Raw genomic sequence first — 22,911 nt, 5'->3', positions numbered from 1 at the left:
GCACTCACCGAGGATGCGGATCTGCGTGACGGCCCCGTGCAGGCCGAAGAGCATCCAGAGCGGCTGCGAGGCATCCACGCACAGCTGCATGCCCGCCGCGGCGCCGTTGTGGCTGAGGTGCAGCTCCCCGTCGGCGTTGACCACCAGGCCCAGGATGTCGCCGCTGTGCAGGGGCCCGGGCACGCGGCACACGGCCCAGAATTCCTTGCGGTCCACCAGGGCCTCGGGGCTGAAGGGCAGGTCCGCGGGCCGCAGCGTGCCGGGGTCGCACGTGGTGACGCCGAAGGAGAGCGCGCCGGGCCGCGCGCCGCCCGAGCGCGTGACCTTGATGAAGATGGTCTCGGCCACGCGCACAGGCCGGCTGGTGAAGACGAGCGCGCGCTCGTCGCGCCCGTGCTCCAGGCGCGCCACCGTCTGCTCGTCTAGGATCCGGACGTGCGCGCCGGCGCGCAGCGCGTGGAAGCGAAGGTCGCCGTCGAGCTGCGCGGGCAGCGCGCGACTGTGCTGCGAGTTGAGCGAGTTCTGCGGGATGGGGCAGCCGGCGGCCGGCGCGGCCTCGTCGCCCTCGGCGCCCGGCACGTTGAGGTCGCACAGGCTCACGGAGAGGCGCGCCTCGTCGGCGTCGCGCCGCAGCGACGGCCGCCGCAGGGCGGTGAAGGAGCGGGGCCGCAGGCAGTCCGGGAGCACCAGCTCGCTGTCTGCGGCCGGGGAGGGGGAGAGACAGGGTGACCGTCAGGCGGGCCGCTCGGGGCCAGCCCCCGTCGCCTGCGCGCCTCCTCCCGCCAGCCTTTCCAGCCTGCACCGCGAAATACCGACCGCGTTGTTAGCGGCACGGGAACGGCTTCGGACCTAGGCTAAGGAATCGGGAGACAAAGTCCTGCAGGACATCTGTTTGTTTAAGCAAAGGATCAAGGCTAGAAGGAAGAAAAACATTCTAAATGGCGCGCTTATAAAAGTTTTTACTGTTAACTCCCAGGCCCTCCCTTTGGATCCCCAGCATTTAGAACTGCGCTGAGCACTTCAGATGACAAGCAGTAAATGTCTGTTGAATGCACTGCTGACGTCCTACCCTTCTGGAAGGTCAGGGGGATCCCCCTTCCCCAGAACCCCTCTTTGCATAAATTGTCTCAGCTTATCCTAACAATTACCTTTTGAGCTTAGCATTGCCGCAGAAGGACACAGGCTGAGAGAACTTAAGTAAATGTATCCAGGTTTCCTTTGAAAGGGACTTACTTTCAAAGGGGAAATCAACCCCTTTCTCTTTTTAATCATACAAGTAAGACACACTGTCTTTTGTAGAAAAGACAGTTCAGCAAAAAGAAAAAATTACCACCTCTCAGCCCACAATCCAGAGAAAAATACTCTTAGCATTTGGATGAGGACCTTCCAGCTTTTTTCCCCCAATATATTCTTCAGTTACTTCTTTAATACAAAAATTGAATCACGCTATATCAACTCTAGTAGTTTTTTAACCTTTTATGGGTAACAAATCCCTTTGAAAATGTGATAACTTTCACCTATCGCCTCAGAAAAATGCACATTCTTCCTAAAGTCTGTGGATAATTCCAGGGCATCTGTGAAGCCCATAAAGCCATCCATGGGCATGGACTCCAGGCTAAGAACCCTGCTATATACAGATTTCCTTTTCAAAACTAGCTTTTCCACTTACTGTGTCCTAAACACCTTTCCATGCCAATAACCATGTTTCCAACACCATATTTTTTTTTAATGGCTGTATTATGTCCTGCTTTATGGAGCCCCATCATTTATAATAAAAGTCATCATGCACGATGAATTACCCCTGCATTTCATCCTTAAAACATCCCGTGGAAGTGTTCCCATTATGGAGATAAAACTCAGAGATGTGATGTGACAGCCACCAGGTGGCAGATCTGAAATTGAAGCAAGGTCTGTCCAACTCCTGATACCACATTCTTTGCTTTCAGGACCCCTCCTTGTTTATCGAACCCCTTCTGTGGGAGTCAAAGTCCCCAAATTTGGCTAGTGCCACTGTAGACCACAGCAGGGGCCAATCCCTCCCTGAGAGCCTTTCCTCTGAACCTCCCAAAGCGAGAATCTGTGCTTTCTCTCCAGGACCTGGGTAAGGATGGCTGGGGTGCTCGGTGTGGGAGCAAAGCTTGAGGGACGGTGTGGGCAGCTGAGGTCAGGATTCAGCTCCAGCTGAATCTAGAAACAGTCTCCAAAGCCTCCTTGTTTTTGTTCTCCCCCAGCCCCCACCACCCTTTCCAGAAACAGCCTCGTTTGGGCCTGGGCAAGGAGACGCTGCTGGGCCCTCCCCCCTCAAGTCCCCTGCCTCTCTGGAGTAGCCTCTTGGGGCCTGGCTGGTTGGGATTTCCCAGCATCGTGCCTGGCAAGAAGGAGGGAGCCGACCGGAAAATGTGATTATTCCAGGGAATTGACTCTGTGACAGCGATGGTGCAGAGAGGCTGGGGGCTGCAGAGAGGCAGAGGCAAGGAGGCTCAAACAGGAGGGGGAGGCCTGAGAGACAGTAGTGTGGACCTGGGACAGGCTGTGGGCTGACCTGGACCCCTGGGAACAGCCCCTGCTTCCGACCCCTCAGGGATTCCAGCACTGGCCCTAGAGGACTCCAGGGTTGGAGATGGAGAGGAAGGGACGGGGACAGCAGGGTGACTAAACAACAAAAGGCTCAGATTCTCAGCCAGAGCCTACAGGAATAAGACTGTCACAGGAGCCCACACACATATGCGCCCCGACACTCCTCTCCCTACCCCAACCCACACACACTCAGAACACTCAGCCCAGAGCCATGGAGCTGGGCAGACTCTCAGTACAGATTTCTGAATGGGGCTGGATGCGAGCTATCCTGAGCTCTGCCCCTTCAGGAGTCCTTCTGTACTTGAACACGCCCACTCCTGGGCCTCCCAGGCAACCTATGCCATTGTTGAGCTACTCTAAGAAAGCGTTTCCTTCTCTTAAACTGACACCTACCCTCCTGTATCCAAGGATCCTGGATTAATTTACTTAACTTCTCTCAGCTTCTGTGCCAATGCTATCTCTGGGGCAGTCCCATAGAGAAAAGGACTCTCCTCTGGGAATACTCAGACACACTGCTCACCTTCCCACCTCTTAGACGATGAACAGAACCAGCCTCCAGATGTTCCCTGACCAGCTCAAGGCACAGTGTGGCCATCACCTCCCTTGATATTTAGACTATATGTCTAATCGTGCAACCTGACAGTATCTCAGATGCTTTAGCAGCCAAAATCCATGAACTGGTAGGCAGGATAGGAGCATAGTTAAGTGTAAGGATTTTGAAGTCATCAGCCTGGGTTCAAATCCTGGCTCTGCCAGTTTCTGGCCATAGACCAAAAGCTTAACCTCTCTGGGCCTCTCCATGCGCAAAATCAGCATGTACTGACGTGTATAAAATCTGTATTCTAATATTCCGCTCAGAAGGGATGCTGTGAAGTTGAAATGCAGGAGGTAAGTAGTACCCTACTCTACCTAGTAGAGTACCTGGCACATAATAATCACTAGGTAAACACGAACCACTGTTATTATCATTTCCATGCCCCAAGGCTCAGAAGAAAGTGCACGGGCTTTGGGGTGACACACGCCTGCGTTTAACGGTCCAATCCAGCACTTGAACGGTGGCCAGTAAGGAAGCAACTTTCTTCCCAGCCTCAGATCACTCACCTAGAGAACAAGGGTAATAATACCTGCCTTGTGATGTTGTTGCAGGGATCAGAGGTAGAGCGGGAAGCCCCCGTACTTGACAACCTCAGGTACTAGTACTTTACTCAGGTTGAGTTTTGTCAACCAAAGTTAGGTCCACCTGCACTTAGGCAATTAACTTTCTGAACCTTAAGGTAGGACTATAGATAATAGATAGATAGATAGATAGATAGATAGATAGATAGATAGATATAGGACTATATATAAGGTCATGAATGACATCACTGACTAAAGCCCAGAAAGGAGAAGGTACAAAGTGGACATTAGAGGAGAAAGAAGAGAAGGAAGGAGAAAGAAGAGAAGGAAGGAGAAACAGTTGGGCGGGGGGGGGGGGGGGGGGGTAGGGGAGAGGAGAAGGGACAGGAAATGACCCCTATGGCTTTGCCTGAGATCTTGGAGGAGCAGGGAGAAAAGGTATCAGAGATGCTGGGAAACAGCTAAAAATGGAATCCCCGGGGCCAGTGCCCAGCCCAAGTATGTCTCCTCTCCCGGCTCAGCTGCCCCTCGGGGTCAGGAGTGGCTGCAGGCCGCCAGCAAGCTCCAAAATAGCCATCCCCTCAGTGTCCCCAGCTGTGCCGGACCCTGAAATAGATGACACTGGAAATAGAGGAGCTGATCAGGCACCCTCTGCACAAGGGACGGCAAAGGTCAGAGCTGACTGGACTGACATCGAGTCAGAGGCCAGGGGAGGGTCCTGGCCGTGAAAGCCAGGGGAGAGCACCCTGGGACCAGCCTCTGCCCAGGGTTACAGCTTGGAAAAACCAGATGGGCTACCTGTAACCCCAAGCAGCAGCGTGGCCCATTTGGAAGCAACAAGTTATGTAATCCACGCACGGGACACATGGCTGCCCACTTTGGAGGTATTTATGACAGGAGGAGGAGAGGCTCCAGGCCACCGGAGAAGCTGTTAAGCTGGCTCCCCTCTCTGCATCCCGTCTTTCAGGAAGGAGCTTGTCTGTCTTCAGCTCCTGCCTAATCTGGTGCCTAGCGGTGGTCCTGCAAATACTTTGGGCCAGAGCAGAAATCACCGGCCCTGCAAGAGCAGTGAGGCCAGGACAGGGGGTTTCCTCCCCGTCAAGGTGGCACTCAGGTCACCCACTCACTGACACACTGTGTGCCCAGCCCCAGGCAGTGGTAGAGACAGAAGGAGAAGCCAGGACATGGGCCCCAAGGAGCCAGTAGGCTGTGGGAGGATCAAAGCTTGGAGGCATGAAAATATGTGAGTATAATTTTGTTACAAAATTCTCAGTGTCTCCAGAGGAAATCCACCTCTCTCTGCCAAGTTCTCACCCAGCCTTGACTAGAATGGCCCCGGGGACAAGAAGCTCACCACATCCCAAGGCTATCTGTCCCCTGTCTCTGAACAACCGTAACTGTTAGAAAAGCTCTCCTTGCATGGATCCCTATATGTCCTATAGCCACTCCTTGCACCCTCTCTGAGCCTTCTCTTCTTTAGGATAAATATTCCTTTTAGGATAATGCTCTCTAGCCGAGGCTGAGGTCCCCTTCCTGTCTCACAGTGAGCCAGAGACAGCATCTCAGAAGAAACAAGATTTGACCTGGACCCTGAAGGACAAGAGAGTTTGGACTGACAGAAGTGAGAGGCACTCAGTGGGAAAACTGTTCTAGTAAATGCCTGGAGAACAGTCTGAGCAGGGCCAGCGGGGAGAAAGGAAGGGAGAGGAGGAGAGGAGGGGCCAGGCTGAGGATTCCGGGGCCAGCTCTGGCCAGAGACCCACCGGGCCCTCCCACATGTTGCCAGCCAGTGCAGGGCAACCAAAGCAGGGCCTGGGCACTGGTGTAGGGGCCCTCCGGGGCAGGCAAGGGGCTCCTTTGAAGCAGGGCCTGCCATCAGCCCCAGAGTCTTGTTTGTTTAGATTCGCACATCCGGAGCACTGGATAATCTTTAACCATGGGTCGGCCTGCCGCAGCCGGCCGGCTGGCGGGTATCTGCCGGCCCCTGTTTAGAAGGTGCTGCCAGCCCATTTACTGTCTCCATAAACATCCTCTTGCTGGTCAGCATCTGGCATGGGGCAGGGGAAGGAGCCCGGAGGGCGGGTACATGGGTTGGACGGGTAAGGGGTTTCTCCGCCCCTCTGGACAGTGCCCCGAAACCCACACCCGCCTCCACCCTTTCCATATAAACCCAACCACACGAAAGCTAGAAGAACAAGTACTTTTTGAGGCCCATGGAGGGAAGGGTAGAATGTCCCAGAAACACTTAGAGTCACAGATTCTAAGCTTTATAGAATCTTCAGCCCAGAGGATCTTAGACGCATAGATTTTCAGACTCATCTGGTCTAACGGTTCTCAAACTTTTTTTTTTTTTTTAAGCAGTGGAATCCTTTTGTCCAACAAAACCAAAATTTCTGGTTGAAGTCTAAGAAGAAGCCATAGTGCCTGCCAACTCAGCCGCCTCAAAGATGCCTCTGTAGAACCCCAGCGTTCCAAGGAACCCAGCTAGAGAACCAAAGGTCTTATTCCAAGAAACAATTTAGATAGAATGGTTTGAATTTCACCCAGATACAGGGACTTGATTTTAAGGCCTCCTCTTCTAATGAGAAGACTTGGGGGTTGTCTCTTTGGTGGTATTTTTAAATTAAGTATTCCTTTTCAACCTAAAAACAATAGCCCTTGCTATATATGTAAACACTTTTACATATTCATCAGCCTCAGAGTCTCTGAGGTAAATGGCACATATATAATTATGTCCAAATAACAGATGGGACAGTTGTGGCACAGAGAAGCTGGAAGGCTTGCTCAAAGCTAGTGAGTGGCCACGTCAAGTCTTGATTCAGTCAGGTCTCCTGCTTCTGAAATGAGGGCTTTGTCCCCAGTACTGCAAGGCCCCAGCTCCTCTACTCCACACACCCCACCCCGGACCCCTAGGTCTCTTCAAGCTCCCCAAAACTATATTTTGGACCAAAGAGATACTAGGCAGAAAATACGAAACTGCCATTTCTGGATATTACAATCTAATATTGCCCATCGTATAAGGTTGCACTTTATATATATTCATTCTGGTGAAAACAAAAAACAAAAAACAAAAACAAAAAAACCCAAAACCACCAGAGTGCTCTGTAAACAACAGAACCAGATGAAGCCGTCAGGAGCCTTCACGGAACTATGAGGCAGACACTGCTGAATCAGGATGCCGGGCACCCCCACTTCCCCAGCCAACCCTGCTGGGGCTCTCGTAAACTATCTATACCCAACATGTACAGCTGATCCCTAACCCCCTGAGCTCTCCTACACTATCCTGGAAGACATGGGAGGGCCAACACCCCACCCTTGGGAGGTATCCAGACTTCACAGGGGACCAGGTGAACTCATAGTTAGAGAAGCTAGAAAGTAATGCAGCGCATGCTCCTGGGCCCAAGTCCCACTTCTTCCAAGCTGTGTGACTGTAAGCAAGTTATCAGACCTCTCTGAGACTGTTTCCTTATCTGCAAAATGAGTACAATAATAACTTTCTTTGGGGCGCCTGGGTGGCTCAGTTGGTTGAGCATCCGACTTCGGCTCAGGTCATGATCTCGCAGTTTGTGAGTTCGAGCCCTGCGTCAGGCTCTGTGCTGACAGCTCGGAGCCTGGAGCCTGCTTTGGATTCTGTGTCTCCTCCTCTCTCTGTACCCGCCCCCCCCCCCCCCCGCCCCTGCTCATGCTCTGTCTCTCAATAATAAATAAATGTTAAAAAAATTTTTAAAAAAACTTTCTTTATAACATATATAAAGGACTTATGCTGTCTTCTTAAAGACCAGGACAATACATGATGCAGAACCGCTGAGACCATTTAGACCTTCATGTGCCTTCAGGTGGTCAGGAAGAGGAAGGGTCATAGGAACAGGGGAGGTCAGGGAAGGTTTCCTGGTGGAGGGGAGGGTTTGGAGTTGGACTGTGATTACGATTGGCAGAATTTGGGATGAGCAGAAAGGAAGCGCCAGGAAGAGTCTCCGAAGCAGGAGAAACAACAAAATTTTGTTTAAATCAAAAAGAAAAGAAAACTGTCAGAGAAGAAGAAATTGCCATCGGCATCCTTAGCTCTTTCCCCCATCCCCAGAGCTTCGCTCAGGTTCCTTAGACTAACATTTGCCTCTCAGCCCCTGGCAGCCATAGCTGAAGGTAAATATTGGTTTAGCCTAGGAAACGGAAGCCCCAGATGGCAGCGTGGTCCTCCGCTAGCCTGGACGGCTCACACCCTTTGTGCCGCCAAGCTGAGGCACACCCTGTATGGGAGACCTACCCCAGGGCCTTATCTTCAGAGAGGCCCAGGCTTCTCATTGCAGGGAAGCCAGGCTGACTCACCAGCCTAGCAAGTGGTCCAGGAGCAGCCTGGCCCTCAGAAAGCTACCCTCCCTGAGAGTCTCTAGAGATCTCTGTCCTCAGAAGGCAGGTCTCTTACCAGGACTGGGGCACATGTGCACAGGTTGGGTGAAGCAGAATGCCGTGAGCCCTTGGGACCCCACCCTGAGTGCCCCCTTAATGCCCTCCTGAGTTCAGCCACTACCATTTTGATGTGGCAATGTCTTTTCACAGTGACCTTATGCCCAGTTCCTCCTGGGAGAGCCGAATTCCAGGGCCAGCCTGGCTTCTGACTAGCTGGGAGAATTTGGACAGGCCCTCTTCTATCTCTCGGCCACCTTTTCTCCTTTTGAAAGACATTGACAGCAAGATAGCTGCCAGAAACTTTCTGCTTTCACGGCTCTCTCCCCTGCGATGCATGCACACAGCCCCACCTGTGCACACCCCTCCTCCACAGGTCACCTACACCTCTTCTCTTCACTCGCTCCCCTGAAGGTTCTGTTCCCTGACTGATGATGCTAATCTAATTCCCCACCTCTGTGACCATGCATACCCCTCCTGTCCAACCTAAACTGTTCCTCCCCAACCAGTCTGTGCATTTCAGCTTCTCTGGTTCCTGACTTGAAACTTCTCCTATAGGAAATCCTGGATCGCTCCCCAGCTGTACCGCCCCCAACACACAGCTCTATTCTTCAGCCACATTTCATTGCAGAATTGGATCATCTCAGAGCAGTTATATGGTGTGTCCCCCAAAATAAACACTCTTCAAAGAGAGGCACTGGGTTTTCAATTCATGTGTCTCCCTCCGCCCCCTCATCGTACCTGGGCTGCGGTGGGCACAGAGGGTTATCAGGAGCACCCTACAAGTGGTGTCTTGGCTCACCAGCTTTCTGCCAGGACCTACAGCTGCTCTTTGTGAGCCAACGTTTCTGAGAGGAGCAGGGAGACCCTGAAGAATTGGGATAGGAGCTTATCTCGCCAAGCATTAATCACCCCATAAAACTTGTGTTTATTTGCTTGCCCACAGGTCCTTCTTTCTGGAGGTAGGAAGCTGTTATTCTTGGAAATACCAGCCCAGGCTTGGCCGGGACACCCTGAGGAAAGAGGCAATCTCCTGAACTCCAGCATGTCGAGGGTGCCTCGAAGGCTTGAAGCAGGCCTGCAGGGGTCATGGTGGGGGCACCAGCGGGCCTCGTTATGTTAGGGCAGTGGGGGTTGGGATGGGGCACCCCCTTGGTGGTGTCACTTCAGGAAGAGACACCACCCCCTACCTCCACTCTGTCCGGAGAGACAGCCAACGTGTCCGTGGCCTGACTTGCATATCTGCTAGGTGCCAAGTACCCCAGGATATCTGTGATCCGAAGAGCAGATATGGGCCAGGTGGGGTTTGGAGGGTTTTGGCCACAGGTCCCAGAGAGAGGCAGAAAGGGAGAGGGGGCAGACCTAGCAGGAAGTCCCTGCAGATGAGACACTGGTCTGGGAGGCAACCACCTCGAGAAAGACAAGCCCGTCCTCAGAGCTACCAAGGCAGAGAGTGACTTCTTCAGGGGAAGGAGAAACTCAAAGCCAAGATGGCTTAGGAGGGAGAGCAGGGAAAGCCACAGGCAGTGAAGGGATCAGGGCGGGGGGGGGGGGGGGGGGGAAGGGGGGGGGGTTGCTGGGGTGGGAAGAAGGGAGGAAAGGGAAGGAGGCTGACCCTGGGACTATATGAGGCAATGGGCGATCCCAGAGGGGACGCCACAGAATGACGGTGTAGAGCAGTGTGCCTACCTCTGAAGACATCTTGGATGGATTTCTTTTGTTTTTACACAAAAAAGAAATCGCTTTAGGAAGAACAAAACAAAGAGATATTTTCATCTGCTAATTAAATTCAGGGGCTATAATCAGTGTTTGAAAACACCCAGGGATTATGGTGATTTATAGCTAGGACAGGAATCTGCTGGGCCCTCGGCCTTGTCCAATGTACAGAGAGGAGCCTGCTGGGAAATCCGGATGCAAGTGAAAATACTGCGGGAAAACCCATTTATGGTCCAAGAGGGGTAACAGGGCCAGGCCAGGTGAGGCCATCTGGGCTGTGCCCGAGGGTGGGGCCTTCCCTAGGCCCCTGAGGTTTGGAAACCCCATCTCACCTCGCATGTCCCCGTCACCACCTCCTCCCCGGACCCTCCTAGAATTTGTAGGCCCAGCCTAAGCCCTCTTTTCCAAGAAATACTCCTGGACTCCATCCTCCCTCACTGACCTCAGCCTCCTCTCAATTTCCTGCCTCCCTCCATACTTAAACCTGCTGGAGGTTTATTGGGGAAGGTACTGCTTTAGGCATCAGAACACCCTGTTCAAATCCCAGCTCTGCCACAGCCCTACGCGGGCAAGCCAAGCCTTCTGTGGGTCTCAATTTTCTCCCTGACAAATGGGGATGAAAGAAAAACATTCTGTCCGAGGCCAGCTGCTGAGCGATTAAATGAGATAGCTGGATGGAAACCATCTCGGCAGATGGAAAGGATCCTCTGACTACAGCATTAAACAATTTACTGTCTTCTCTTGGGTTATGCCCTGATTGTGTCTGGAGGGTTTGCTTTGTCTAACTTCTCAGTGAGGCTGGCGCTGTCTATGAGAGCAAATCTGGGTCTATCCTTCATCTAACAAGTTAACCTTCCCACCACTCTCCCTTCCCAACCCCCCAAATAATGCTTGGTGTCCTTCCCACGCCAGACACAAGATTCCACTCTGGAGAGAAATCCAGGGAGGTAAGAACAGATTCACCGTCAAAGTCTTCCCTGTCTTGTGCAAGACATATGGATGGGCCAAGGCTCAGCCAATGCCTCAGGGCGGAGAGAAGCACAGACACCATGTGGTGGAACCCAAGAAACAGAGAAGAGAACTCAGCTCCAGAAGGCTTCACCTCCAGGAGGAGGTGGCTTGCAAGCTGGGCCTTAATACCAGAATGGGATTTCGGGGGGACTGCAGGAAAAGGCATTCGTTGCTAGGAGAGGGGAAAGCAAGAATGCTGCCCCCACTGCCTTTACCCAGCCCCCTCCCAATAAGACTATAACCTTTTTCAAGAGTGGAGACACTTCTGTCTCCCACCATTGGCCCAGCCCTGGGCCAAGCCATAGTAGTCCCACACTCTTTCAGACGAGAAGACTGAGGCCCAGACAGAAGTGTCCAGGCTGGAGTGCAACCTCAGGCTTTGGGACTTCAGGGCCTCGAAGTGTGAGGCCCTAAGGATATCAGAGCAGCAGGCAGGTATTCACTTGAACCTGGGGTTAAGCTTTACCCTCTCCAGGATGGGTGTGGATGACTGACAGTCATTAGTCACGTAACTGCTTCACATAACTCTGCTCTTTAAGCAGAGTTCTTCTAAAAGAACCCTGAGAACAGTTGTTTATTATTACCTACCCCTATTTTACAGATGAGGAAACTGAAGTCCCACAGCTAGTATAGGGTGAGGCCAGGAATCCCACCTGGGTCACTCTGACTCTGTAGCCCAGGGGCATAACCACTGCCCTTCCTTTGCTGGGAGGTGAGGCCCTTCCCTGCAAGTGCACCCATTTCACAAAGGGAATTATCCTTGGACAGCCTCGGCTCCCTTCTCCACTAATGAAGACTTAGAAGAGCCTGCTTTCGGGCTCTTAACTTGTCCATGTGAATGTAGAAACACTTTACTGAGTTGAAAAAACAGAAAGTTCCCAAACTATTAATTAATAAAAACAGCCTCCTGATGTTTGGAACTCCACAGAAAGGCTTCTGACAATTACTCACTTGTTTTTACTTTCACTGTCTTTTTTACTGAAATAAAGGTGTTTTCAAAAGAGCTTCACTGTTTCTAGGCTCTGAAGCCAGAAAGGAAAAAAAGTGGAAAAAAAAACAAAAAAAAAAAGGTTTCCAACCACCTCCATGGCATTTTTCTCTGCAGGGAGACAGGGGCAGGGATGGGAAATGGAAAGAGCAAGCACGGGCTGAGCACTGACTGGATACCCAGGACTGTGCTGGGCACTCTGCTCACAGCCTCTTTAACTTAACTTCCTCTTCCCAACAGCCCATTTTATAGATGGGAAAGCTGAGGCTAATGCAGGCTCTGCCTGGCAACACAGCCACTTTGCCCGTGAACTGATTTGTACCCAGAGTCTACGTACGCACATGCATGTGCACTTGCCAGCACGTGCACGAGTGAGCAAGGTGAGAGCCATCCTGGACTGGGAGTCAGGTGACCTGGATTCTAGTCCCAACTCAGCCACCAACTCAGGAAGCCTGAGACTCTCCAAGGCCCCTTCCAGCGCTGGCATTTGAGGATCCATGTGTGCCCTCCTGAGAAAGCCTGGCTCCTCCTTGCCTCCCACGGGATGTGTGCCCTCTCACCCCCCTGAAGCAGCCTCACTCACCCCGGGCACCCAGCGGCAGCCAGAAAAGTCTTAGCCACCCTAGCCCTCCCCCCTTATCCCTTTCACCCACATCCGTGCAAGAAGCACTAGGGTGGGGTTGGACTTCCTGGGGGGCTGCAGAGCCCAGGGGCCAGGGCCTCACTTGGGACTTAGTGCTGGCTCCACGCCTCACCTGCCGCGTCTCCTGGGGCCAATGACTCAACCTCCCTGAGCTTGAGTCTTGCCTCCAGGGGACCCACTAACAGAATCTGCCTCCCAGGGATGCTGTGAGAACGGCAATAATGAAGTGCCCGGCTCAAGGTAAGTGCTCACTACACTATGGTTACGGAGGTTAATATTCATTACTTCCTGGGAGCGGGGGTCTTTGAGGCTGCCATTTATGATGAAGGTTGTGTGCTGCTCAAAGGCACAACCTGAGGGGCCCTGGAGGGCAGAAATCCCACCCAGGCGCCCCTCACCCCAGCTGTGAGTCCAAAGGACGGGCGCACTCTGCAGGGCACACGAAGGCTCCCTGAGCTCTCCCGGTGCTCTCTAGGCCCCGGGGCCCTGCCAGCGGGAGAGGGGTCCCCGTGCCTGATGGGATGGAGCAGCGTCACACCTCGGCACCCGGAGGCGTGTCCCGCACCGAAGGGGCACGGGGAGCGGGCACTCACCCAGCAGCTGGACGCCCCGCGTGAGGCCGTAGACGTCCACCAGGGCCCAGAGAGGGTCGGCCGTGCGGACCCCGTTGAAGAAGAGCATGGCAGCTGAGTCGTTGATGCGGTAGAACACGCGGCCCTTCTTGTCCACCCAGAAAGCGATGACGTTGCCCTCGTTGGCAAACTCCTCGGGCAGCGCCTTGGCCCAGAAGCCGCTCTGGGACACCAGGTCGGGGCAGGCGTACTTGGGCAGCGAGTCAGGGTGGATGCGGGACGGGTCCTTGCTTGTGAAGCCCAGGCGCAGCGCCCCGCTCCAGCAGCACTGCTTCTTGGTGATCTGGGCAGAGGAGATGGCCTCAGACAGCACCCCAGCCCGCCGGCCTCCCGGCCACTGCCAAGGGCCCCAGGGGAGGGAGTGTGCCCCTGTCGGCAGACCCCTACGGGGAGCCACACCACCCAGCTGTCCTCCTTCCCCTCCTCTAGGAGCCTTCCCACTGTCCAGTGACAGCTTGTGGCCCCCATGGCCACTCCCGTCCCCAGGTCCTTCTTTGTCACACGGGGAAGGTTGAGAAAGGAGGAGGAAGAGGGAAGAGCATGAGGAGGGATGAGGAAGAGCAGAAGGGACGGCCCGGAGGCAAGAGAAGGGCAGGGTGTCGTTGTGGCCGGGACAGAAGACAGTGCTGAGAGGGAAGGGTCGAGGTCCAGGGAGGCACAGAGGGCAGGGAGTGGGAGGGCCCACCTTCAGTCTGACTTGCTCATAGATGAGGACCGGGCGGTTACTGAAGGTGATGGCATTGCAGAAACTGGCCTGCCTCTTGACGGCCTTGTGGCTGAGGTCCATGAGGATCTGGGAGCCCTTGGTGTGCGGGTGGAAGAGCAGTGGCGTGGCCGGGAGCCCCCCGCCAGGCGGCACCGGAGGGCAGTGCTTCTGCTTGTGGTGGCATCGGTGAGACGGGACAGGGAAGGGGCCCCCGATGGAGTCTGCAAAGGAACAGGCCGCGATGTCAGAGCGGGTGGCAGAGGCCCCCGGAGGGGCGGAGGGCTGGGCACAGCAGGAGCTGCCCGCCGCCCAGGATGTCCACCGTCACTGCAACTCATCCGCTGCCACCTTGGGCCACCTGCTGCCATCTCTTGCTATGTCCCACTTCGCCATCTACCACCATTGAGTATCTTTCACCACCTTCCCTGGTCCTTCACCCGTCACCTCCCACCCACCATCTCCTGGATTCTAGTCCATCTCCTGCTACTCACTAGTATTTACCACCATCTGTCTTCCACCATCCACCCTTGTGATCAATCAGCATTTACTACCAACACCCACCCCCGCACACTGCCACTCGCTACCACCGTCACTTATTTTATTCAGCAAATATTCATTATCTGCCGACTGAGTACCGAGCCCTGTCCTAGGCACTGGACAACCAGGCATGAAACAAACACGGATCCTGTTCTCGAGAAGACACCAGTCCAGGAGAGGAAATACGACACAGACAGGAATCACAATAAAAATGGCAGATAGTGATGAGTGATAAGGATTGGGGGGCAGGTCACTTCTCAGGAAGGCTTCCTGGAGGAGGGGAGGAGGAAGAGAGGGCGTGGGGGCTGGGCTGACGACAAGGCTGAGCCACAGTGAACACGTGACCGCGGAGCTGCCCTGGGAGACCAGCAAGGTGGGTGCAGCAGCCTCCGCAGCAGCAGCCCCAGGACCACGCCCGCCACTTCCCTCCTTCGGGGCCGCTTCCCTCCACCCTGGGCCGCCTTCCTGCTTTATACCACCCCCATGCCCACAACATCTTGCACACAGGTAGGCCTCTGCACCCAGGCTTCCTAATGGAACCCGGATCTGCCTCAAGAGCCTCCGGCCAGGGAGGCACGCTGCTTTCTCCTACACACAGTTCTACCTCACCCCACAATGGGATAGAGTACAGGGCAGGGCTTGGTCCAGGAGAAGGCACGTTACAAGCACATAAGGGTGGTGTCCAGGAGACGGGGCAGAGAGAGGAAGCAACATGGACGAGGTATTGCGTGGCCTGGGTCTGTCACTGACTGGCTGTGTGACCTTAGGGAAGTCACTTCCCTGCTCCAGCATAGGCGGCCTCTACCCTGTGGCTCTAAGACGTGTGTCAGCAGCGCTGGGAGTGTTAATGCAGTCCTGGCAGTTGGGGGCAAGGAAGTGGGGGATGTTCATTTCTTCCCCAAGATCTGTGTCCCATCCATCAGGAAGGGCAGCCCCTGCCCATGCCATCAACTTGAGGAGAGAGACACAAGGAGGATGGGGAAGATGGGGTTGGGGAAGTAGGAAACCACAGAATGCGACAGAGGCCTTCTGGGATGTTTCAGAGTTGGGTTCCTCCATGGCAGTGATTTAATAATGCAGAAAGCTCAGTCCCCATCGGCCTGTCCCCGACGCCTTCTGCTCCCTAAAGGGGAGGAAGGGTTTCCAGGAAGGAGAGGAAGACTGGGAGGAAAGGGCGATGGAGAGAGGAATGTCCTGAGCTAGGAAGACGCAGCCTGCAGTCCAGGCCATGTTTGCATCGCTTTGCATCTTTGCTTCCTTCTTCCCAGAGGGCCCAGACCCGAGTGTCCACAGTCCATGGCTGGTCAGACATCCTGTGTGTGGGAGGTAGGGCTGGAACAAAGAGGAGTTCCCCTTGCTTTCACTAAGGAGAAAAGACTAGAAGAATCACAGAACAGTGCTCAAGGCCTTTGAAGACCACTATGCAATAAACACGAGAATTGCCCAGAGGAGACCCAGTCAGTCTGAGAAGGCTACCTGGAAGAGGCTGAGTGGGCCCTGGATAGCGCAGAGCAGGGGAGGTCATTCCAGGGAAGGAGACCCTTGGGGTGAAGGGCACAGCGTGGCTACAGGTGACCTACAGGCGCCCTGCCTGGGAGAGGTACACATTGGGATCAGGCCAGCTTCAGACACAGCTTGACTCTCGGTTTCAAAAACCATAGTAAATGGATTAGAGATTGTGGTAGGTCTATACAGTGGAATACTACTCAGTGGTAAGCAAGGAATGAACTACTGATACGAGCGGGAACATGAATTTCAAAATAATTATGCTGAGTGAAATAAGCCGGTTCTTAAAGATAAGCAAACACAATCCACGGAGTAACCACAGGGCCTCTGTTCCTTTCAGCCACTGCCCCCTGCCCTGCCCACACCCTGTCCCATTTGTCCCAATTTAAGAAATGCACACTAAGCTCTAGTGATAACAAGCAGATTGGAGGTTACCTGGGAAGGGTGGGGGGGAGGGGGAGAGATTACCAAGGGGCACAAGGGAGTGTTTGGGATGACGGATATGTTCACCATCTGGCTTACAGTGATGGTTTCGTGGGTGTATACGTATGTAAAAACCCACCCAATTATACACTCTAAACACATGTGGTTAAACATATGTCAATATAACTCAATAAAGCAGTTTTTTAAACATGCTGAGCCCAGCAGCTTGGAGCCTCTCCCATGGGACTCTTTCCCAGCCTCTGCTCAGAATCCAGGGACCAACTGCAGGACCTCAGCTTCCTTTAAAACAGTTCCTCTCCTTCCCACCATCCTGGGTGGGGTCCTACCGTCCTGCATAAAGAGCTAGAAAACACTAGCTCTGGGCAAATATGGTGGAGACACCCAGGGACCAGAGACCTAGGCCCTGGGAGGACCATTCCCCGGGGCCTCCCTTCCACAGGCAGAGTTTTGGGTGGAGAAGGGTAGCACAGGCCCACCATCCTGGCTGACAGCAGAAAGATGGAGAAGTAAGGATAAGGAAACCCTGGAGCCCGGGGACACAATGTACACCCAGACATGTGGCCTCAGAAAGGCACATTCATGGGCACACACATACACCTGTGAGCACATGAAGGTAATCCAGACCCTACGAGACTTATCCCTTAGGCCAGGAATCCCACATTTACACATGTACCGTGCACACACACACATTCATGTACACAGAGATGTACAAAACAGTACACATAAATCATACACCCAGCGCCCATGGGCCATATGCATCTAATAATAACAGCAGCCAAGTGCTGATAGGTGCCAGGCTCTGAACGGGGAGTTTTACCTACACTTACTGGTTTCATCCTCACAGCAAATTTAACAGGGATGGAGGGACATTACTAGCCCATGTTACTGATGAAGAATCTAAAGCCTCAGAGACATTGAGCACCTTACCCAAGGTCACACAGCTGGCAGAAAGAGGCTCTAGCCGTCAAATGCGGGCAATGCACCAGCAAGGCCTGAGTCTTAGCCATGAAGCATTAAATCGGCCAAGAAAGCATGGGTTTGGTGTGCTGGACACATTTTTTTTTTTAATGCACATTAAAATATGCTCACAACTGGGGCACCTGGGTGGCTCAGTCAGTTAAGCGTACGACTCTTGATTTCGGCTCAGGTCTTGATCTTGGGTTCGTGAGTTTGAACCCTGTGTTAAGCTCTGTGCTGACAGTGCGGAACCTGCTTGGGATTCTCTCTCCCTTTCTCCCTGCCCCTTCCCTGCTCTCTCTCTCTCTCTCTCTCTCTCTCTCTCAAAAATAAACTTAAAAAATAAAATAAAATAAAATAAAATAAAATAAAATAAAATAAAATAAAATAAAATAAAATAAAATAAACTCAGCTCACAATCTGGTAAAATATGGAAAAAACTGTTCATCCATGTACCATGTAAAATCATTGCAAGTAGTACACTGAGGAGATACCTGGCATTCTATTACGTTGTTTTCATGATACACATGTATATGCCACCAAAACAGAAATGCAAACCACGTTTCATACATTGCCCTCACACATGGCTGGATGTAAAATGCGGTGCAGGAACACAGCGAATCCCACTCTGCAAGAACAGTGAATGATAATGGTATGACAAAGAGGAGCCTCAAAACCGTGCTGAGAAAAGCCAGCCTCCAAGGCTGCACAGGTGCTCATTCCATTTGTAGAATGCTCTGGAACAGGCAAAACTATGGGGCTAGAGAGACCAGCGGGCACTGGAGTTTGGGCAAGAGGAAGACACAGGGGCACAAAGGGAGTTTTCGTGGTGATGGAAATGTTCTAGCTTAACTGTGGCAGTGCTCACACAACTTACACATTTGTCAAAACTCCCCAAAGTATGCACTTAAAGAGAATGACTGCTATTGTCTATAAAGAATACCTCAAAAGCAACACTTACAACAACAACTAACAAATCAGGTCTTCACTGAGATGGAGGAAAGGGAGGCTGCAATCTTTGACCACCACAGCCCCCATCACCCGACCGCAGGCAGTGCCTAGGATTGGGACCATGAAACAGGAAACCCGAAAGCCTGCTCGGGCCGGCCGCTCTGAGCCTTAAACCTCTCAAGTGGGTATGAGGGGAGCATTTTGGCAGCTGCAAAGCACCTTCACTGATTCCTGGACATGCAAAATCCTGTGCCTGCCTCCTCCTGCCCACAGTGTAGCTTCTGGGGCTGTCCTCTGCCCCTTCTCTCTGCACTCAGCTCTGAGTAATCAGAGCCACCGTGCCACCTCTGCGGAGATGATGTGAAAACCCTCTCTGGCCTGCTGGGTATCTCCAAGTGACCACGGTCACCTGCCACCTGGCAGACCCCAGCTGAACTCCTGACCCTAACCCACCAGCCCTCCATGCTCCCAGGCCCCAGTGGAGTCTTTGAGCATAGCACATCCGACCTGCTGATCCCACCTGAGAAAGAAGCATCCCTGGGCTCCGCCCACTCCTGTCCTCCCTGCCACCAGGGCCTTAGCGGGGCCTCATCACTCTCTTTGAACAAGGGCCAGGGCCTCCACATACAGCCACCAAGGCTCTGTCCTGCATGCCTCCAGGGGGTGCTGTTTGCACAGAAAATAAGACGAATTGTGCCCTCCAAGGTGTCCAACATGGTGATCCAGACCAGGGTGTTCGCCGCCTCCCCAACCCCTGCTATCTCCCTCCTCCACCTCAGCTGGCATTATGGTCCAGTGAGGAGGAAGGAGAGAAAGCAGAATGAGAATTAACCCTGAGCACAGCTCTGATATTAAGGGCCAGAGGGGTGGCTGGGGCAAGGCTTCTTCCCTACACCATCCAAAAGGGCTCCCTCTCTGCACTTCGACAGACACTATGACCCTTAAGGTCTCCATTCTACAGATGAGTTATGATTCAGACTGGTTAATCAGCTTGCTTGAGCTCACACAGCAATTAAGAAACAGACCTGGGTCTTGAACCTTGGTCTTCCGGTGCTATTTAGGGGTCCTTTACCCTACTCAGCATCTAATACTGCAGCCCATTTTCCCCATGAATCCAAGATGGCAGGAGTAGTGGGGAAAGGCTGTGTGGAGAAGGCACTGGGCCAGTCCCAGCTGGGGGAGCAGCCACAACAAAAGGACCTCAAGATGCTGGGACACTACTCCCCCAGCAGCCAATGGTCCTGGTGGAGCCCCAGTCTCACCATCTGGCTCCCGACAGAGCTCTCAGGGAGGCCCCCTTTAGTGACAGGTTTACAAGCTTCCCAGGAGCCACAGTGGGAGCACTCTCCCCCCTCAGGCGAGGCTGCTGCTGACACAATGGAAACTAGCCCCCCCCCCCCCCCCAGCCATTCCTCCTGGGCATTTATGAGGTGCCAGACACAAGCCTGGCCTGCCTTCCAGGTGACCCTCAGCTAGCTCTGGACCACATTCCTGCCTCTCAGTGGGGTCCCAGAGAGAGAGGCCCGGATACAATGCAGCCTCCAGAGTGACCTCCTCCGCACTGCCCCGGCCAAGCTCTGCTCCAGAGCTATCCTGGCAGAGCCCCAGAGGCCCAGGCCAGGCTGAGGTGGGCTGCCAAGGAGAGACAGGGAGAGAGCAATGCTAATGACAACGACCAACCTCTATGTGACTTAACAGGCAGGGTCTTCATTACGCCCCCAGTGCCGCTATGACACAGTTCCTCAGAAGTGGAGTTACCCAGCCAGAGTAAAGAGCCCAGATCTGAACCCAGGTCTGCTGCCTCCAAACCCAGCAGCTCTGTCACTAACTGCAAGACCTCTGGAGCCTCGCTTTTCTCATCTGTAAAATGGGGATCATGGCAGATCTTCTTCATGGGATCTTAAAACTAACCCAGGAAGTGGTTGCTAAAATAATATTAATTATCATTTATTATTATTTAGCAGCTATTAGTTGTATTAATAATGAAGAAAATTAATACTTATTATATAACAATAATGATTATTATTGCCACTGACATCAATCTGTGCTCTCATACCTCCACACCTTTGCTCAAGCTATCCCCCCCCCCCACACACACACATGTTCTTTCCCTCTCCCACCTTCACCTCTCTACTTCCCAACCATCTTTCAAGATGGAATCTCACCGTGTTCAGGATCGCCTTGTTCTGAACCTGTGGGCCTGAATACCAGGGCTGGCACACTTGTTTGCACCTCCTGTGAAGGGGGGCTGTCTCACTTCCTGGATAATAAGGGTCGGAGGACAAAGAACATGAACCCTAGAGTCAGGAGGCCCTGGGTTCAGATCCCTGGCCATGCCACAGACACGCTCTGTGACTTTGGGCAAGTCACTTTGCCTCTCTGGACCTTGATTTCTTTCTCTGTAAAACACAGGGTCATCATAGCTGCCCTGCCCATCTCTCCAAGTTGTTGTGAGGACCCAGTGAGTTCCTAGATGTGGAAAAATGTTGTGCGCTTGAACACCCGGTCCCAGCATAAGGTCTTATTTTTTTCCTATAAAAGCAGCAAACACCCCTGTAGGAAATGACCCGTTCTTTTCATCCCAGACACTCCTGTTTTCTCTCCTCCCAAATGCCCTAACCCTAGACTGCATGCACTGTATAGGACTCTCTCTGGGGTAAAGACTGTGGAAGTCAGTTTGAAGGGTGGAAGCCTGTTTGAAGGTAGAGAGGGAGCCTGGGTGGGAGAGATGATGGTAGAACGGGGCAAATGTGAACTTCTCTGGGGTCCTTAAAGGGGCCCACTTCCCTCACTTGCCTCTTGCTTCCAGGCTTGGTCCAACCCCATTTCTCTGCTGGGAACGTTTCCATCCTCCTTCCCACCCATGTACCTGCCTTTCTCTCACTCATTCTTTAGACATTGATATTTTTTTCATTTATTTTTAAATATTTATTTTTGAGAGGAGAGAGAGAGAGAGAGAGAGAGATCGAGAGAGAGAGAGAGAGAGAAAACACAAGTGGGGCAGGGGCAGAGAGAGAGAAAGACACAGAATCCGAAGCAGGCTCCAGGCTGTCAGCACAGAGCCTAACGCAGGGCTCGAACAAATGAACTGCGAGATCATGACCTGAGCCAGACGCTTAACTGACTGAGCCACCCAGGTGCCCCTTTAGACCTTGATTTTAAAGCCCACTTTCCCCTAGACTAGGCTGAGGGCCCTGTATGGACCCCCAGGGACTCCACCCACAAACCCCTAACAGCATCCAGCACCCAAGTAGCCTCTTTCAATTCTGGCTCCTCCACAGAATTAACCGCAAATGCCCTGAGGCACCCACTGTAGGCAATGCACTGATCTGTCTTCTCCACATCCAGAATGGTTCTGGGTGCGTGCCATCCTTGGGAGTTGAGAAGAGTCACTCGGATCATTTTCCGTTCTCTGCAGTGCAGATTTCCGGCAAGAAAAGGCTGCAGGGTTTTTTGTGTCTGTCTCCCTGATGGACCCTGAGCCTCCCGAGGGCAGAAACCGCTGTTTCCCCAGTGCCTAGCTCAGAGCACGGTGTGGGAGCTCAATGCAAATTGTTGAATGAACTGCCACTGTTTGATTCTTCAATCCACTGACCAATTGGCAAGTGTCCAGGGAGTACCTACTCTGTGCCCTGCCCTTTCTGGTGTCCTGTGGAGAAATCAGAGAAAGGGGTGCTAAAAGGACAGCTTCCTTCACTGCCCAGCACCAAGATCCCACACTACGTGCCTAAGAACCTTCAACAGCTCCCCTACTTGCCTGCAGGAAAAAGAAGAAAGGGAAAGTCATGAAAGTTAGTTCTTTCTTTGGTTTCAGATGCCCTTCACATACAAGCTCACTTCACTGTCTCAGTTCCTGCAAGGCAGGTGTCTGGAAGAAGCAGCTTCTAAGGTGGCCCCTATGATCCACACATCTGCCTCCTGGAAGTCATCCCCTTTTGCAGTCCCTGCCCCTTGGGTGTAGAGTGGAATGGAATACTGCTCCTAATGAATGAAATACTGCTGAAGTAATAGGAGGTCGTGCCCAAGACTGGGTATAAAAAGTCTTCAGCTTTCATCCTGGTTACTCTCTCTTGCCTCTCTTGGGTTTCTCCCTTGGGGGAAAGCCAGATCCTATGTCTTGAGATAACCCTGTGCAGAAGCCTGTGTGGCAAGGGACCAAGAACTGCCCATCACCACGTAAGCGTGGATATGGATCCCCTCCAGGCAAGCCTTCAGATGAGACCACAGCCCCAGCCAATAACTTGACTGTAATCTCCCAAAATACATTAAGCTGGAGGTATCTAGCTAAACTGTGTCAAGATTCCTGACCCACAGAAACTGAGATAATGAAATGTTTGCTGCTTTATACCACTAACTTTTGGGGTAATTTGCTATACAACAATAGGTGCGTTATGCAGCAATGCAGTGTCAATTAGTCCCACTTTATAGATAAGGAAACAGAGGCTCTGAGAGGTCATAACTGGCCTGAGATCACGTAGCTGGTAAGTGACAGAACTAAGTTCTGAATGCAGATAACACACTGCAAAGCCACCTTCGGCGAGCCCCAGCTAGCTGGCCAGTGTCCTCTCTCTACTACACGAACCCTCCAGTCCACTCTAGTTGGTTTCTCCATGACCTCTGCAGCCTCCATGTACACACACCTTTGTGACTCAGGGTTAGGGGCCATGTAGGCCTACCATCTCCCCTAGAGCCCCGGTTAAGCCTACAGCAGGCCCTGCTTCTC

The 22,911-nt window shown here is 52.9% G+C and overlaps 1 protein-coding gene and 1 long non-coding RNA gene across 4 annotated transcripts in view; one reads left to right on the top strand and one right to left on the bottom strand.

Moving 5' to 3' along the window:
* Nucleotides 1-22,911, bottom strand: part of NEURL1 (neuralized E3 ubiquitin protein ligase 1) — a 79,909-nt gene that overhangs the window by 6,835 nt on the left and 50,163 nt on the right. For 2 of the 3 annotated variants that reach the window (XM_058697674.1, XM_058697675.1), the window contains exons 2-4: nucleotides 13,773-14,014; nucleotides 13,049-13,370; nucleotides 9-698 (exon numbers count right to left, since the gene is read on the bottom strand). In XM_058697674.1, the coding sequence (XP_058553657.1) occupies nucleotides 9-698; nucleotides 13,049-13,370; nucleotides 13,773-14,014 (1,254 nt within the window). Of the gene's footprint in view, nucleotides 1-8; nucleotides 699-13,048; nucleotides 13,371-13,772; nucleotides 14,015-20,353; nucleotides 20,462-22,911 lie in introns of those variants that run through there. The other variant, XM_058697676.1, reaches the window with a different exon arrangement.
* On the top strand, nucleotides 693-9,633 carry LOC131493322 (uncharacterized). The gene is made up of 4 exons (XR_009252565.1): nucleotides 693-2,101; nucleotides 6,052-6,191; nucleotides 8,656-8,756; nucleotides 9,044-9,633. It is a non-coding gene; the product is annotated as an uncharacterized LOC131493322 (long non-coding RNA).

This window comes from Neofelis nebulosa, chromosome 13 (genome assembly GCF_028018385.1).
Source record: "Neofelis nebulosa isolate mNeoNeb1 chromosome 13, mNeoNeb1.pri, whole genome shotgun sequence".
NCBI lineage: Eukaryota > Metazoa > Chordata > Mammalia > Carnivora > Felidae > Neofelis > Neofelis nebulosa.
This window is presented reverse-complemented; position numbering and strand designations above follow the sequence as displayed.